This window comes from Lupinus angustifolius, chromosome LG01, assembly GCF_001865875.1.
Source record: "Lupinus angustifolius cultivar Tanjil chromosome LG01, LupAngTanjil_v1.0, whole genome shotgun sequence".
NCBI lineage: Eukaryota > Viridiplantae > Streptophyta > Magnoliopsida > Fabales > Fabaceae > Lupinus > Lupinus angustifolius.
In genome coordinates, this window is record NC_032009.1 from 22,287,164 (window position 1) to 22,299,612 (window position 12,449).

General features: G+C 31.0%; 1 protein-coding gene across 6 annotated transcripts; it reads left to right on the forward strand.

The window, feature by feature from the left end:
- Positions 577-8,420, forward strand: LOC109355777 (putative cadmium/zinc-transporting ATPase HMA4). Of its 6 annotated transcripts, none has more exons than XM_019599008.1 (11): positions 577-681; positions 941-1,186; positions 3,395-3,652; positions 4,371-4,468; positions 4,619-4,874; positions 5,268-5,405; positions 5,709-6,036; positions 6,262-6,464; positions 6,652-6,854; positions 7,198-7,820; positions 7,965-8,420. In XM_019599008.1, exons 2-11 carry the CDS (start codon positions 997-999, stop codon positions 8,044-8,046), a joined length of 2,379 nt encoding a protein of 792 aa, XP_019454553.1. In that variant the 5' UTR covers positions 577-681; positions 941-996; the 3' UTR covers positions 8,047-8,420. The 6 variants fall into 6 exon arrangements, with proteins under 6 accessions (XP_019454553.1, XP_019454560.1, XP_019454567.1 ...); XM_019599015.1 differs by having other exon boundaries at positions 7,198-7,724; positions 7,905-8,420; XM_019599022.1 differs by having other exon boundaries at positions 7,198-7,724.

Genomic DNA, 12,449 nt, shown 5'->3' on the forward strand with positions numbered 1-12,449 from the left:
ATGTATTCTCTGATAGTGTATGAGTTTTATATCTTATATCATTGATATTTAATTGTTGTTGACTTTTCAAAAAAAGTAATTCAAATGAACGGTAGATGATAAAGTGCATGTGTATAAGTTTTTACACCAACAATGTACATATTTTATACTCAAATTATAAAACATAATTTAAAGTTTTAAATACATTTTTAATTGATTATTTCAACATTACCATATAATATTGATTTAGTAAGAATTGTTCAATCAACATAATGTTAGATTACACATATCAATTAACAACATCACATCACTACTTAACAATATAATATCATTCTTTAATAACATAACAAAACAATCAAATTTATGAATTAACAAAGTAACATTATGAATTAACAAAATATATATATATATATATATAGTACTCGCTGAATAACTCATTGTCCGAACCTAACTCATCTAATAATAAGTTTTAAAATTGCGGGTGTCATTATCTAGAGTCCAAAAACACGAATCTAGATCCGACATATTACAAGTATTTTTTGCGAGTAACCACCGCTATCAATACCGATTGCCATTACCCGCATATTATCTAATTCTCACTTTTTTGTTCCACCGAGCTGGCCTACATAAACTCCCACCCTCTCCAACTTCTTTACCACTCCCATAAAAAACTCTTCTCTTTGTTTTTCTTCTCATAAGAAGGTACTTTTATCCCAGTTTGAACCATTTCTGTTCCAACATTGAATCATGTTTCACTCACACATGAAACATGGTTCTACTTGCTTAATTGGTTAACAGTCACCGACTAACTTCTCTCTCTGTCCTCATATGTGATTCACCTTTATTTTATTTCAGTTACCAATTAAGTTTTTGAAACCAAATTCAGACACTTGTTTTTGTTTTCCTTATTGAATCCAAAAGGAGTTTCATTTGGGTCTAATATTGTGTTATTGTTATCTAGGGTGGCAGGTGTTATCAATAGTATCTGATAACAGCTTTTGACTTGGAGAAGAACTTATGGCTTCACAAGAAAAAAAGCTGCAAAAAAGCTATTTTGATGTGCTGGGATTATGTTGCTCCTCGGAGGTACCACTGATCGAGGGTATCCTCAAACCTATTGAAGGGATCAAAGATGTTTCAGTCGTAGTTCCATCTAGAACTGTCATTGTTGTTCATGACATGCTTGTCGTTTCGCCACTTCAAATTGGTAACTTTAATCTTCTCCTTAGTTTCTTATTTTATTGTCCTGTTTTTAAGGTTCTTGTTTCTTACTTCATCATTTCCTTATTGCGTGACGCTTGTGATATCTCTTATGATTATAACTCTCTTATGATTATAATCATTGATGGAAAAAAAGTTCATATGGAAGATAACAATAAACAAATGGGTTTTCTACTGGATTTCCGGAAATATCTGGGATGAAATTCATTACTAAATGTAGTTAAGTTGTTCCAAGATATATAACAATTAGTGCATCATTTATCATCCATTTGAAATATTTTTCTTGAAAAGTCAATCTTGGTTGAAAATAAATTATGGATGATGCAGTGACAATATAAAAAATCTTACATCGTCAATGTATTCATTATTTTTTTCTCTAAAGAAACTATTTTTATGTAATCTTTTATACCAATTTTTTTTTAATATGTATATATTATATACTACCTAAATATTTTTTATAATTGTTAATAAATTATTAATTATTTTTATATTAATTATTATTTTGACTTTCAAGTAATATAAACATTTATGATATGCCATAGTATAAAAAAATTTATACTAACATTAGGTAGATTTGAAATGTTGAGAATGAGATTCTGAGTAACGTGTTTTACCACCACATTGGTGCCCCATGCTTTAAGAGAAAGGTGTCGTTACGTCTTTTTAATGGTCCATACGATGGTTATCATAATAGATCAAAAAGCTAGGACATTAAGGGCTCGCTTTTGGTGTTATTCTTTCCTTTTTTCTATCTTTTACCCTTAAATAGAGCACATAATTTGAGTTCTTCGTGTCAGAACTACTTTGCAAAACGAAAATTGAAATATACACCTATATTAATTATCAGGTGGAACTAATAAATGAAACCAACTACTCCCATTATCATATCCCTCTTTGATAAAGGGTCATAGAGTGATGGTTATTATCACCATTCACCGTCCATTTTAAATTAATATTTTCTTAAGTAGATAACAAAAATTGCGAGGGTATGATTATTTGCTTTATGATGATGATGATTATGAATTTAATTCTCACAAACAATCTCTTTTCATGCTTGTGAGGATAAGACTAGATATGTGAAATAAAAATGGTTCAATATCATTTAAAAAATTCATAATCCAGCAGTTTCCAAACTTTTAAAAAAATATTATTAGGATGGATTTCCGCTTTCCTGTCACTACATATTTTTCAAAAGATTAAAGAGTAAAATCTTATCTTGGTACTCAAATTTTTTATATTTACAAATTTGATTTGTAAAAACTTTAAAATAATTCCAAAAATATTAAATACTAGTTAAAATTATTATTTTTAGCAATTTTAATAGAAACTATTTTGATTTATATTGGTGAGTAATAGTTTGAATTTTTATTTTTTGGATCAGATTGAAACACATAAGTTTTTTAAAAACTATTCACTAAAGATTAATTTCCATGTTTTGAATAAGATGATATTCTGAAATTTTACAGCAGAATATGGAGTTCATTTTTTATGCTATAATAACTATTAATTAAGTATAGTATAAAAACAACTGACTTTTTGGGGAGAAATAGTTGTTCCGGACTGTCACAATTAAAAAACAAGAGAAATAAAATAAATTAATAATTATTTTATGTGTGAGATTGTTATTGACTTGGATCAATTAATAATTTATTGACTTTAAGAGCATTTATATCAGCAAACATTTTTTTATTTATTTGAGTTCTACATATTATTTTATAATATTATAATTTCTTATAAAATAAGAATAATATCTACTTTTACCTTTACAATAACAAATATTATTTTTATTCATATTTAGGTCCTACAACATTCAGCTCTTTCCCTACTTTACTTTGGCTAAGCACAAAGAATTATTTGTATTTAAGACCAAATAAAAATGACACAATATAAAACATAATAAGAATATTTTATTCTATTAAAAATAAACTTAAAAACAAACATTGTGGTTGACAGAAGGGACTCAATAAATTGGTCAGCCCAACTCTTCAATTTTATTTTTGCAACAAATATATATTTCTGCTCTTCATTATTTTCACCCGATTCTCTACTCGATACCATTTTTATATAGCATGAATAAACTTAGGAAGTTAATATTTATTGCTTTTGATCACTTTTATTTTTTACTAGACAAAGTTTTTTTTTTATATTTATGGTGAGAAAAGAAATGAAATATTTGGAATGATTTTGGTGACAGCGAAAGCTCTGAATGAAGCTAGATTGGAAGCAAATATCAGAGTGTATGGTGAAGAAAATCACCAAAAGAAATGGCCAAGCCCTTATGTTGTTGCTTCTGGTGTTCTACTTTTGCTTTCATTTCTAAAATATGTATACCATCCCTTGCAATATCTGGCCCTTGGAGCTGTTGCTGCAGGCATCTTTCCAATCATCTTAAAAGCTATTGTGTCAATTCGAAACTTTAGAATTGATATTAACATTCTCATGATCATAGCAGGTAATATATTCTTGTATTTCTACTCCAATTAAGCCTTCTTTTTTGTCATAGCAACTAACTCTTATTAGAAAGTGAGACAAGAAATTATATGTTTTTAAAATTACTACTAACCACTAATAAAAAAATTATAGAGGATAATATCTATTCATTATCGACTTAAAATATACAAAAGTTTTTTTTATTTTATTTTTAGAGTTTAGTTTGAGAACATTTAAGTAAAAAAAGTGGCATATGGTTTATATTCTCTTACAATATGGATTATACCACATTAAGGATCAAATACATTCATAAATAAGGATAACCATCACATCAAACTCTGGTCTATTTTCATTAATTTTGGTCGGTAAATGTAGCTAACTTGCACTGAAAGGAACAGACATTATCTTCAACTTCAAAATATCTTAACCAGTAGTAACTATCAATCTATCAAAAATATGAAGAAACAGATAAGAATGATATGAAAGGGGTAACGACTTTTCGTGGTGTTTATGTAATTGAGAGTGAGGGCTAAACATGGTAGAATCAAAATTACATGAAATACTGTTATAGCATATACCAATATTTGTTTTGTTTGAATTTCTTTAACGTGACAACAACCAGATTGACAAACAGCAAAATATCTATTGAAATGTCTCATCATCTTAGAATAGTAAGAGGATGGAATAGTAATGGTTTAGAATGCTTAGTTAGACTAATTTGTATATTATTTTTTACACAGTTATTGGGACAATTGCTATGAAAGATTATTTGGAAGCAGGGACAATTGTTTTCCTCTTCTCAATTGCAGAATGGCTCGAAACAAGGGCAAGTCACAAGGTATTTATTTATCCTTCTTGAAATCAATCAATCAGTGGATCTAGGCTACAATTTATGGCCTTAATCAAATGAAGTACTCATGCTTCTTATTAGAAAATTTGATTGATCAATGTCTAAACTGTTATGTAAAACATTCTAAATTTGATTCAGGCAAATGCAGTAATGTCATCATTGATGAGCATTACCCCTAAAAAAGCAGTGATAGCTGAAACAGGAGAGGAGGTGGATGCTGATGATGTGAAAGTAAACACTATTATTGCTGTTAAGACAGGGGAAGTAATACCCATTGATGGGGTTGTTGTAGATGGGAACTGTGAAGTTGATGAGAAAACTTTAACAGGAGAGTCATTTCCAGTACCTAAACAAAGGGATTCAATTGTATGGGCTGGCACCATCAATTTAAATGGTAATAAATTATTTGTCCTTTTTGTTATCCTGTGTCATTTTTTCGTATAACCAACAGTATCACGTTACTTTCGGGATGTATGTCTTCCAACAAGTGTCTCCCACAGGAATTGCTAATTATTAAAAGTGAAAAAATCTAAGTGTCATTTACACAGGGGTTTTGTGAAAGGTGTGTATTGTACAGAAAGCAGGATAATTGATAAGTGAAGTAAGGGATATGAGTAGAAGTTTCCAAACAAGTAGGGTATTGTGTGTGATAATTGATAATTACTATGTACTAACCTGAAAGATCCTTAGCCTTAGGGTAATTACTCCAAAGAAAACTAGTTGAGTTTTTTTAATTACGAAGCCGATAATGTGAATAATGGCATATGTTTCTTTGGTTGATTAAAAGGTTATATTAGTGTGAAAACTACTGCAATGGCTGAGGATTGTGTGGTGGCTAAAATGGCAAAGCTTGTGGAAGAAGCTCAAAACAGCAAAACCAGCACTCAAAGATTGATTGACAAGTTTGCCAAGTTTTACACCCCAGGTTAGTCACTGCAACTTGCACCTCCTTTCCCCGGGTACTAGATCCGCTACTGTTTTTACTTGCATTTGCACTCTTTGTGTGAACGCCCTTAGTTATTTTTTTCATGTCTCTTACCAAAGCCATGTCAATTCACTCATCCTTTGAATATAAAAATATATCGAACCAAATTGTTTTGATGAACTATGTTCCTGAATGAACCCTGTTTCTGGTTCTCACTGTTGTTTAGGAATTTTGTCTTTCTGTCATTGCTTTCTTGCAAGCAGTTATTTTCACCGGCCTTAAATTTTGTGTTAATATTTTCAGCTGTTGTAGCCATAGCAGCTCTTGTAGCGGTGATTCCACTTGCCTTTAGAGTCCGTAACGAGAAACACTGGCTTCACTTTGCATTAGTTGTTTTAGTAAGTGCATGTCCATGTGCACTGATCCTTTCGACACCAGTTGCAACCTTTTGTGCTTATACAAAAGCCGCTACAATCGGTCTTCTCATCAAAGGGGGTGATCATCTTGAAACACTAGCAAAAGTTAAGGTCATAGGTTTTGACAAAACTGGTACCATAACAAAGGGTGAATTCGAGGTGACAAAATTTCAATCTCTTTCAGATGACATTGATTTGAACACATTGATTCACTGGTGAGGCTGCCCATCTTTTCTACCTGTAACATTCACTATTTTGTCCAAATTCTTTGAAATGGGAAACTGATTTTTTTAATAAAACACATTTGTGAATGATGATACATTTTCTTGTGTATAATAGCAGATATAATCATGTTCGAAATTTCTAAAGTCTATTCGAGTATAGATTGTAGATAGTTGGAATCTGAGATAAGTCACTTTAACAAGTTATACACTTTTCAGGGTGTCAAGCATTGAAAGCAAGTCAAGTCATCCCTTGGCAGAAGCAATTGTTGATTATGGAAAGTCTCTCTCCATTGAACCAAAGCCTGAAGAGGTGACTGGATTTGAAAATTTTCATGGAGAAGGAATATCCGGAACAATAGATGGTAGAGTTCTGTACATCGGAAATAAAAAAATTGCCACTAGAGCTGGGTCTGAAACAGGTGAATGCCTTTCTCTTATTTACTATGATTTAAGGCCAAATGTAATTTTGAGGTGCAACCATATAATGATACAATCCTTCTTAACATGACTCATTTTAATGTTCTTTTGAGATAATCACCATTGAGCCTTGCGCTCTCGAGAGGTCCAACCGAGTGAAGTGTTAATTGTGATGGTTTTATTTCGCAGTTCCAACCTTAGCAGGTGAAAATCAAAGAGGAAAGACCACTGGCTACATATACTCTGAAGCAACCCCAATTGGATATTTCTCTCTCTCAGATACTTGCCGGACCGGTGTTCAGGAGGCAATAGGGAAGCTCAAGTCAATGGGAATCAAAACTGCTATGCTTACAGGAGATAGTCAAGCAGCTGCAATGCAAGCACAGGAGCAGGTGTGTGCCTCTACATAGCTTCATATTAGAATGAGTAAGATTCTCTAAGAGTTAATCAACTAACTACAGTATTAATCGATTAACTGAATTAACTACAGTGTTAATTGATTAACTCTTACATAATCTCACTCATTCTAATACTTCAAACAAAATCAACTTATTTATATGGCATGAAAGATGAATTAAACTTACGTTGGATGATGTAAAATGTAACTAGGCTGTTCATCCTTCCATATATCTGAATGTCAACAAGGCTCTAGTGTCAGCATTTACTTCACATAGATAAGCTGGACTTGTAGAACCTAAGATAAATAATAATGACTAATAGTGATTTCATCTACAGCTAGAGCAGGCTCTGGAATTAATCCATGCAGAACTTTTGCCAGAGGACAAAGTAAAAATCATTTCAGAATTTAAAAAGGAAGGTCTAACAGCTATGGTTGGAGATGGTGTAAATGACGCGCCTGCATTAGCTACAGCTGACATAGGAATCTCGATGGGCATTTCAGGTTCTGCACTGGCAAGTGAGACGGGCAATATAATTCTTATGTCGAATGACATTAGGAAGATACCTGAAGCCATTAAGCTTGCAAGAAAATCCCATAGGAAAGTTTTAGAAAATATTGTTTTATCAATCACTACTAAGGTTGCAATTATTGGTTTGGCCATTGGTGGTTATCCAATTGTTTGGGCTGCAGTTCTTGCTGATGTTGGAACATGTTTGTTGGTGATCTTAAATAGCATGTTGCTTCTGCGAAAAGGAAAAGGACAAGGACACAGACTCGATCATGGAGGACAATGCTGTAAATCTTCCACCCAGCTACACAACCATAAAAATGGATGTGATCACGATCACCATCATGGTCACGATCATCATCACCAACATGGCCACGATCACGATCACCAACATGATCATGATCACCAACACGGTCACGATCACGATCACCAACATGGTCACGATCACGATCACCATCATGGTCACGATCACGATCACCAACATGGTCACGATCACGATCACCAACATGGTCACGATCACAATCACCAACATGGTCACGATCATGATCACCAACATGATCATGATCACCAACATGATCATGATCACCAACACGGTCACGATCATGATCACCAACATGGACACAAAGGGCAAGGTTGTGAAGCAGGCGTACCAAAAATTATTGTTGAACAGGTGTAGCTGACTCCAGCGTAAGCAAAAGATGTCAGCATGCTTATTCTTGCAAATTTATATTTATCAGATTTTCATTATATCGAGGGACAAGAGTTCAACCAAGTAAATAAATATGTAGGAATTGTGCTTGAGTTGAAGATTGTTTTGTAGGTAAACATTAATCTGGTAGGGCATCTTGCCTTTCTATTTTGGGGTTATAGTCTTATAGATGTAGGAATATTGCTCATAAAGGAGAAAAATACTCATTCCTGTTTTCAGTTGTTTGGGTAGATGTTCAGGGATATATGCATCAATGTATGTATGTTGCTTATTATACTCACTGATGTTAACATATGAAGTGAACATTTCTATCGATAATCTTAATTGTGTTTTTGCTTCTTCTAAGCTTTATGGTGCTATGTTGATAGGGAACGGATTTTGATTCCAATAACTGACCGAGTCAATTTGTATCTTAGATTTAAGTTGTTTTCTTTTTGTGTTAATCAATAATATCTCATCATCCATAGGCACAAAATTAATGTTTTTTAGATGCACGACTATTCATATCAATAAATGTCAGCTTATTGATTGAATTTTGGTCTTTTGTCTTGTACAATTGGGATGTAGCAGGGTTCAGTCTAACATTAATAATAACACTGTTTGACCCTTTTAAAACAAATTATGAATATATTTATATGACATGACAATGCATAAATATCATATAAATCAAATGAACAAAGATCTTTTTTGTGTTGAATGGAAATGCTGTGACATAAATATATTGTTAATTGAATAAATAAATTTAAAATTACAGAATCACTTTTTCCATATATAGTGCTGAACAGGTATTAGTTAGGATGACCAAAGAACACGTATTGCCCCAGTTACAACAAGAATTTGTTCTAACGAAGTATCACATATATGAATCATTAAAAGAAGAGGGGCCAAAAACCAACCTGCAATTTTCAGTAAACAATTTCCAGTAACAATCTTGATCCTTCTTGAAGTTAAAAAGCCTATTGAAGTAGATCAAAGCCTAGCATAATTCCAATTAACAATTCAGCATTACATAGGATAAAACATTACAATTGGAAGGAAGTAATAAAACATTAGTACACCACTAATGAGAAAATCGACAAGAAAATTGATGTCACTATGAAGTATGATGAATGTTGTAACTTAATGTCTTGTGTGTTCATGATGTCACTACCTGCATGTGCTGCTACCTTTGGCATATTCAATAAAATATATAGTCTTATATTCTTACTAGTGCTAGCAAAATGTCATACACACATATATGAATGGGTGCAACACACAGTTTCTAAAAGGTCTTGCCATATAAACTAAGTCATTGGCAGTTTCCCCTTTGTTTTTGCCTTATGCTTTCTTTTCATCTATTTTAGACAAAACTTGACGTTTTTAATAAAAATATAAACTTGGACATTATATTATTTTGATGATGGTAAATGCCAAAATATAAGGCAAATGAGATTTGTAGATTTTCAAGATCAGTTCGCATGGCATCTTGGGCAGGTGATAAAATAATAGCAAATGTACATAAAACTAAAATAAATCATAGCAGATGTGTTTAAAAGTAAAGTAATACCGTTTATAATCCATTGATTAAAGTTATGTGTTCTATGAAGAATTTTTTATTAAATAAAACAAATAATTTTTTATGAATGTTGTGTGTTATATGAAGAATTTTTGCAAAAGTAGTTATGATAATTCCTCAATCTTTTTATGTATTAGGATATAATTAATAGGAAAGTGCATGTAGATGAATTGACCATTCAAAAAGTCTTCCTGATAATGATAATTCCTCTATATCTTTTTATGTATTAGGAGATAATTAATAGGATAGTGCATTGTAGATGAATTGACCATTCAAAAAGTCAAATTGAGCAATACATCTGAGAATATTTATATGGCTGGTACTGATTGGGCATATTTGTATCTCTTGGTTTTGTTCAAGATATCTGATATGTCCTACTAAAAAGAGACCATATGAACAAATAAGTGTGTTGTAAATTGAAAAGGGGATTAATGTTTCCAGTTTGATACATAAATTCATGTTTTTGGATCCATGTAAATGGAAAGGGATATTAATGAATATGGAAATGGAAAGGGATTAATTATTTTTGGATTATATTTACTTAAATTGTGCAAAAGGAAAAACAATTACAATATTTATGTGAATTTAATTATTTTGGTATTTTTTCTACACATTTTCTAGGTTTTTATATTTTTAAAGTTTTTTTTTTAACTTACTGTTAATATAAACCAAAGTCAAAAATTTAGTTCCTGTGAGCAACATTTGTTGATATAAACAGTCACGAATATTGAAAAAGAGTAGATATTCTTAATAATACTAAAAAGAACCAAACAAAATTTTATTTAATTCGATAAGTTCAGTTTGAATTATAATAATTTTGATACTCATAAAATATGAATCGAATCAATTGTTTTAAGCCAATATAATTAATTGTTAGGAAATTCAGGATTCCCAACATTAATTACATATTTCAGGATCACTTCTCTTCTCTTATATTGATTTTCATTTTAAATTTAAAGTTCTTCCCCCTTCAACTTTAACTTATTTCTCTAGCTATTTCTAAATCTAAGACTTCAATCCATTTTCTTTATTTCTAAGTCTTAGACTTCAATTATTAAGATATGTTTGCCTTTAACTAATTCTAAGGATTGGTGACTATAAAATAAATAAAATGGACACACAATCTTTTACATATATATATATATATATATATATATACATATATATATATATATATATATAACAGGGTTGTTCTTGTTTCAAGTTAACACTCTTCAACCACATTTTAACGCTATACTTCTTTCACTTATGATCCTTTTCGCTTTAATCTTTACCCTGATTATAGTCCAAGAGTTCTAAAATTCGAGTAAAGAATTCATTGCTTTAGAATATATATCATAGCTGATAACACCAACTCTTTTCAACATGTCATATTATTCGACCAAGCATTAAATAAAAAAAGTGCATGCTTCTTGTCCCCGTTAATTTTCTTTCAACCAAGTGATTTGAAAGAGTCACCATTGTTTCACTATCCTCTCATTCAATAGCTACACAAGATTCATCTTCAAAATTGTGTTAGGTGCTTAAGCATTCAACCCTTCAAACTTCAAAGTAATATTATTTTCAATCAAACCTTTGGATTAACATGTATACGAAGAAATGTATCATTAAAAGAGATTCCCACCAAAACATAGATAAGATATGTTTTCCGCAACAATAATAAAAAGATTAGAATTAAATAAATTTACCTTGTTTAGAAAATTGGGGAGTTAGATACTTAGTGGTAGAATGTTAAAACAAAATGTAATTTTATTTACACCTAGAAAAAGTCTAAACATTTTTAGTTTTAAATATTTTCCACCCTAACTCTCCAAATTACCATTCTTTTTACCAAACTCACACTCGTTAGCTAATTACATTAGAATAAACTCATGTTCCAAACTAATCAAATCTCACCAAATAAGATAAAAAAAATTTATTTTTATTGTTTTTGTTTTTGAGTATATAACAACATCCAATTAGATTGAAATACAATGTAACATAAAAAGTGAGTCATAGTCACTTTTGTTCATGTGCAGTTAGATGTGTTCACCACACTCAAAACACTAGGTCTTTTGGGAACTTTCTTCTTGTTTGTGTGACACAACTCTTTTCCATCTTGCCTCGACATTTGCCAAGTTTAAATCTGCATAAGTGAAACAAATAATGTCTACTTGTAATGTGATGACCACAGAATTTGAGTTTTCCCTTTAAATAGATGGCACTAATCCAATTTAGTCTAACCTTTGTTGTACTACCTAATGACAATTTTAGAGAGCTAATTATATTATTTATAGAAATGAATTAAATTAAAAATGAATGATGCATAATATATTGATAATGTAAAAATTTGTTACATTGTCAGACACTGTTATCTCACTCTTTATTTCGGTGCTGCTTTATCCTTATGAAAGTCATTGATGATAACCGATTATTTTAGCATATACTTCAACCTACGGTTGGTATTAGAATTTGTGAAGAGGTTTTTGGGTTTGGGTGTGAGTGATTGAAGGCTTTAACACGTGGGTGCTTGGAAATGGAATTCTCCATAAAACAAATAAATATAATATCCCTTACATCTAGAAGATTCATGAATGAGCTTACATTATAAAAAGAATAGTGTTATAATTTTCTATTAAATCTTTTTATCATATATCATAAAGTAAATATTTTCTTATTAATGATTAGTTTTCAAATAACATATGATTAATAATATAACATGTCATTTTCCTTATTTCCTTATAAAAATAAACATAATTTATCCTTCTATAAAAATAAACATAAACGTGGATAGGCAAAGAAAGTTGCGGGTGGCAGTTTCTAAATCTGGCTGGCT

Bases quoted from the DNA above. Each gene is read 5' to 3' on its own strand.
- LOC109355777 (XM_019598992.1), top strand. From the start codon at position 997: ATGGCTTCACAAGAAAAAAAGCTGCAAAAAAGCTATTTTGATGTGCTG. The intron at 1,187-3,394 runs GTAACTTTAATC...TTTTGGTGACAG, and splicing joins CGTTTCGCCACTTCAAATTG to CGAAAGCTCTGAATGAAGCT. The intron at 6,037-6,261 runs GTGAGGCTGCCC...TACACTTTTCAG, and splicing joins TTGAACACATTGATTCACTG to GGTGTCAAGCATTGAAAGCA.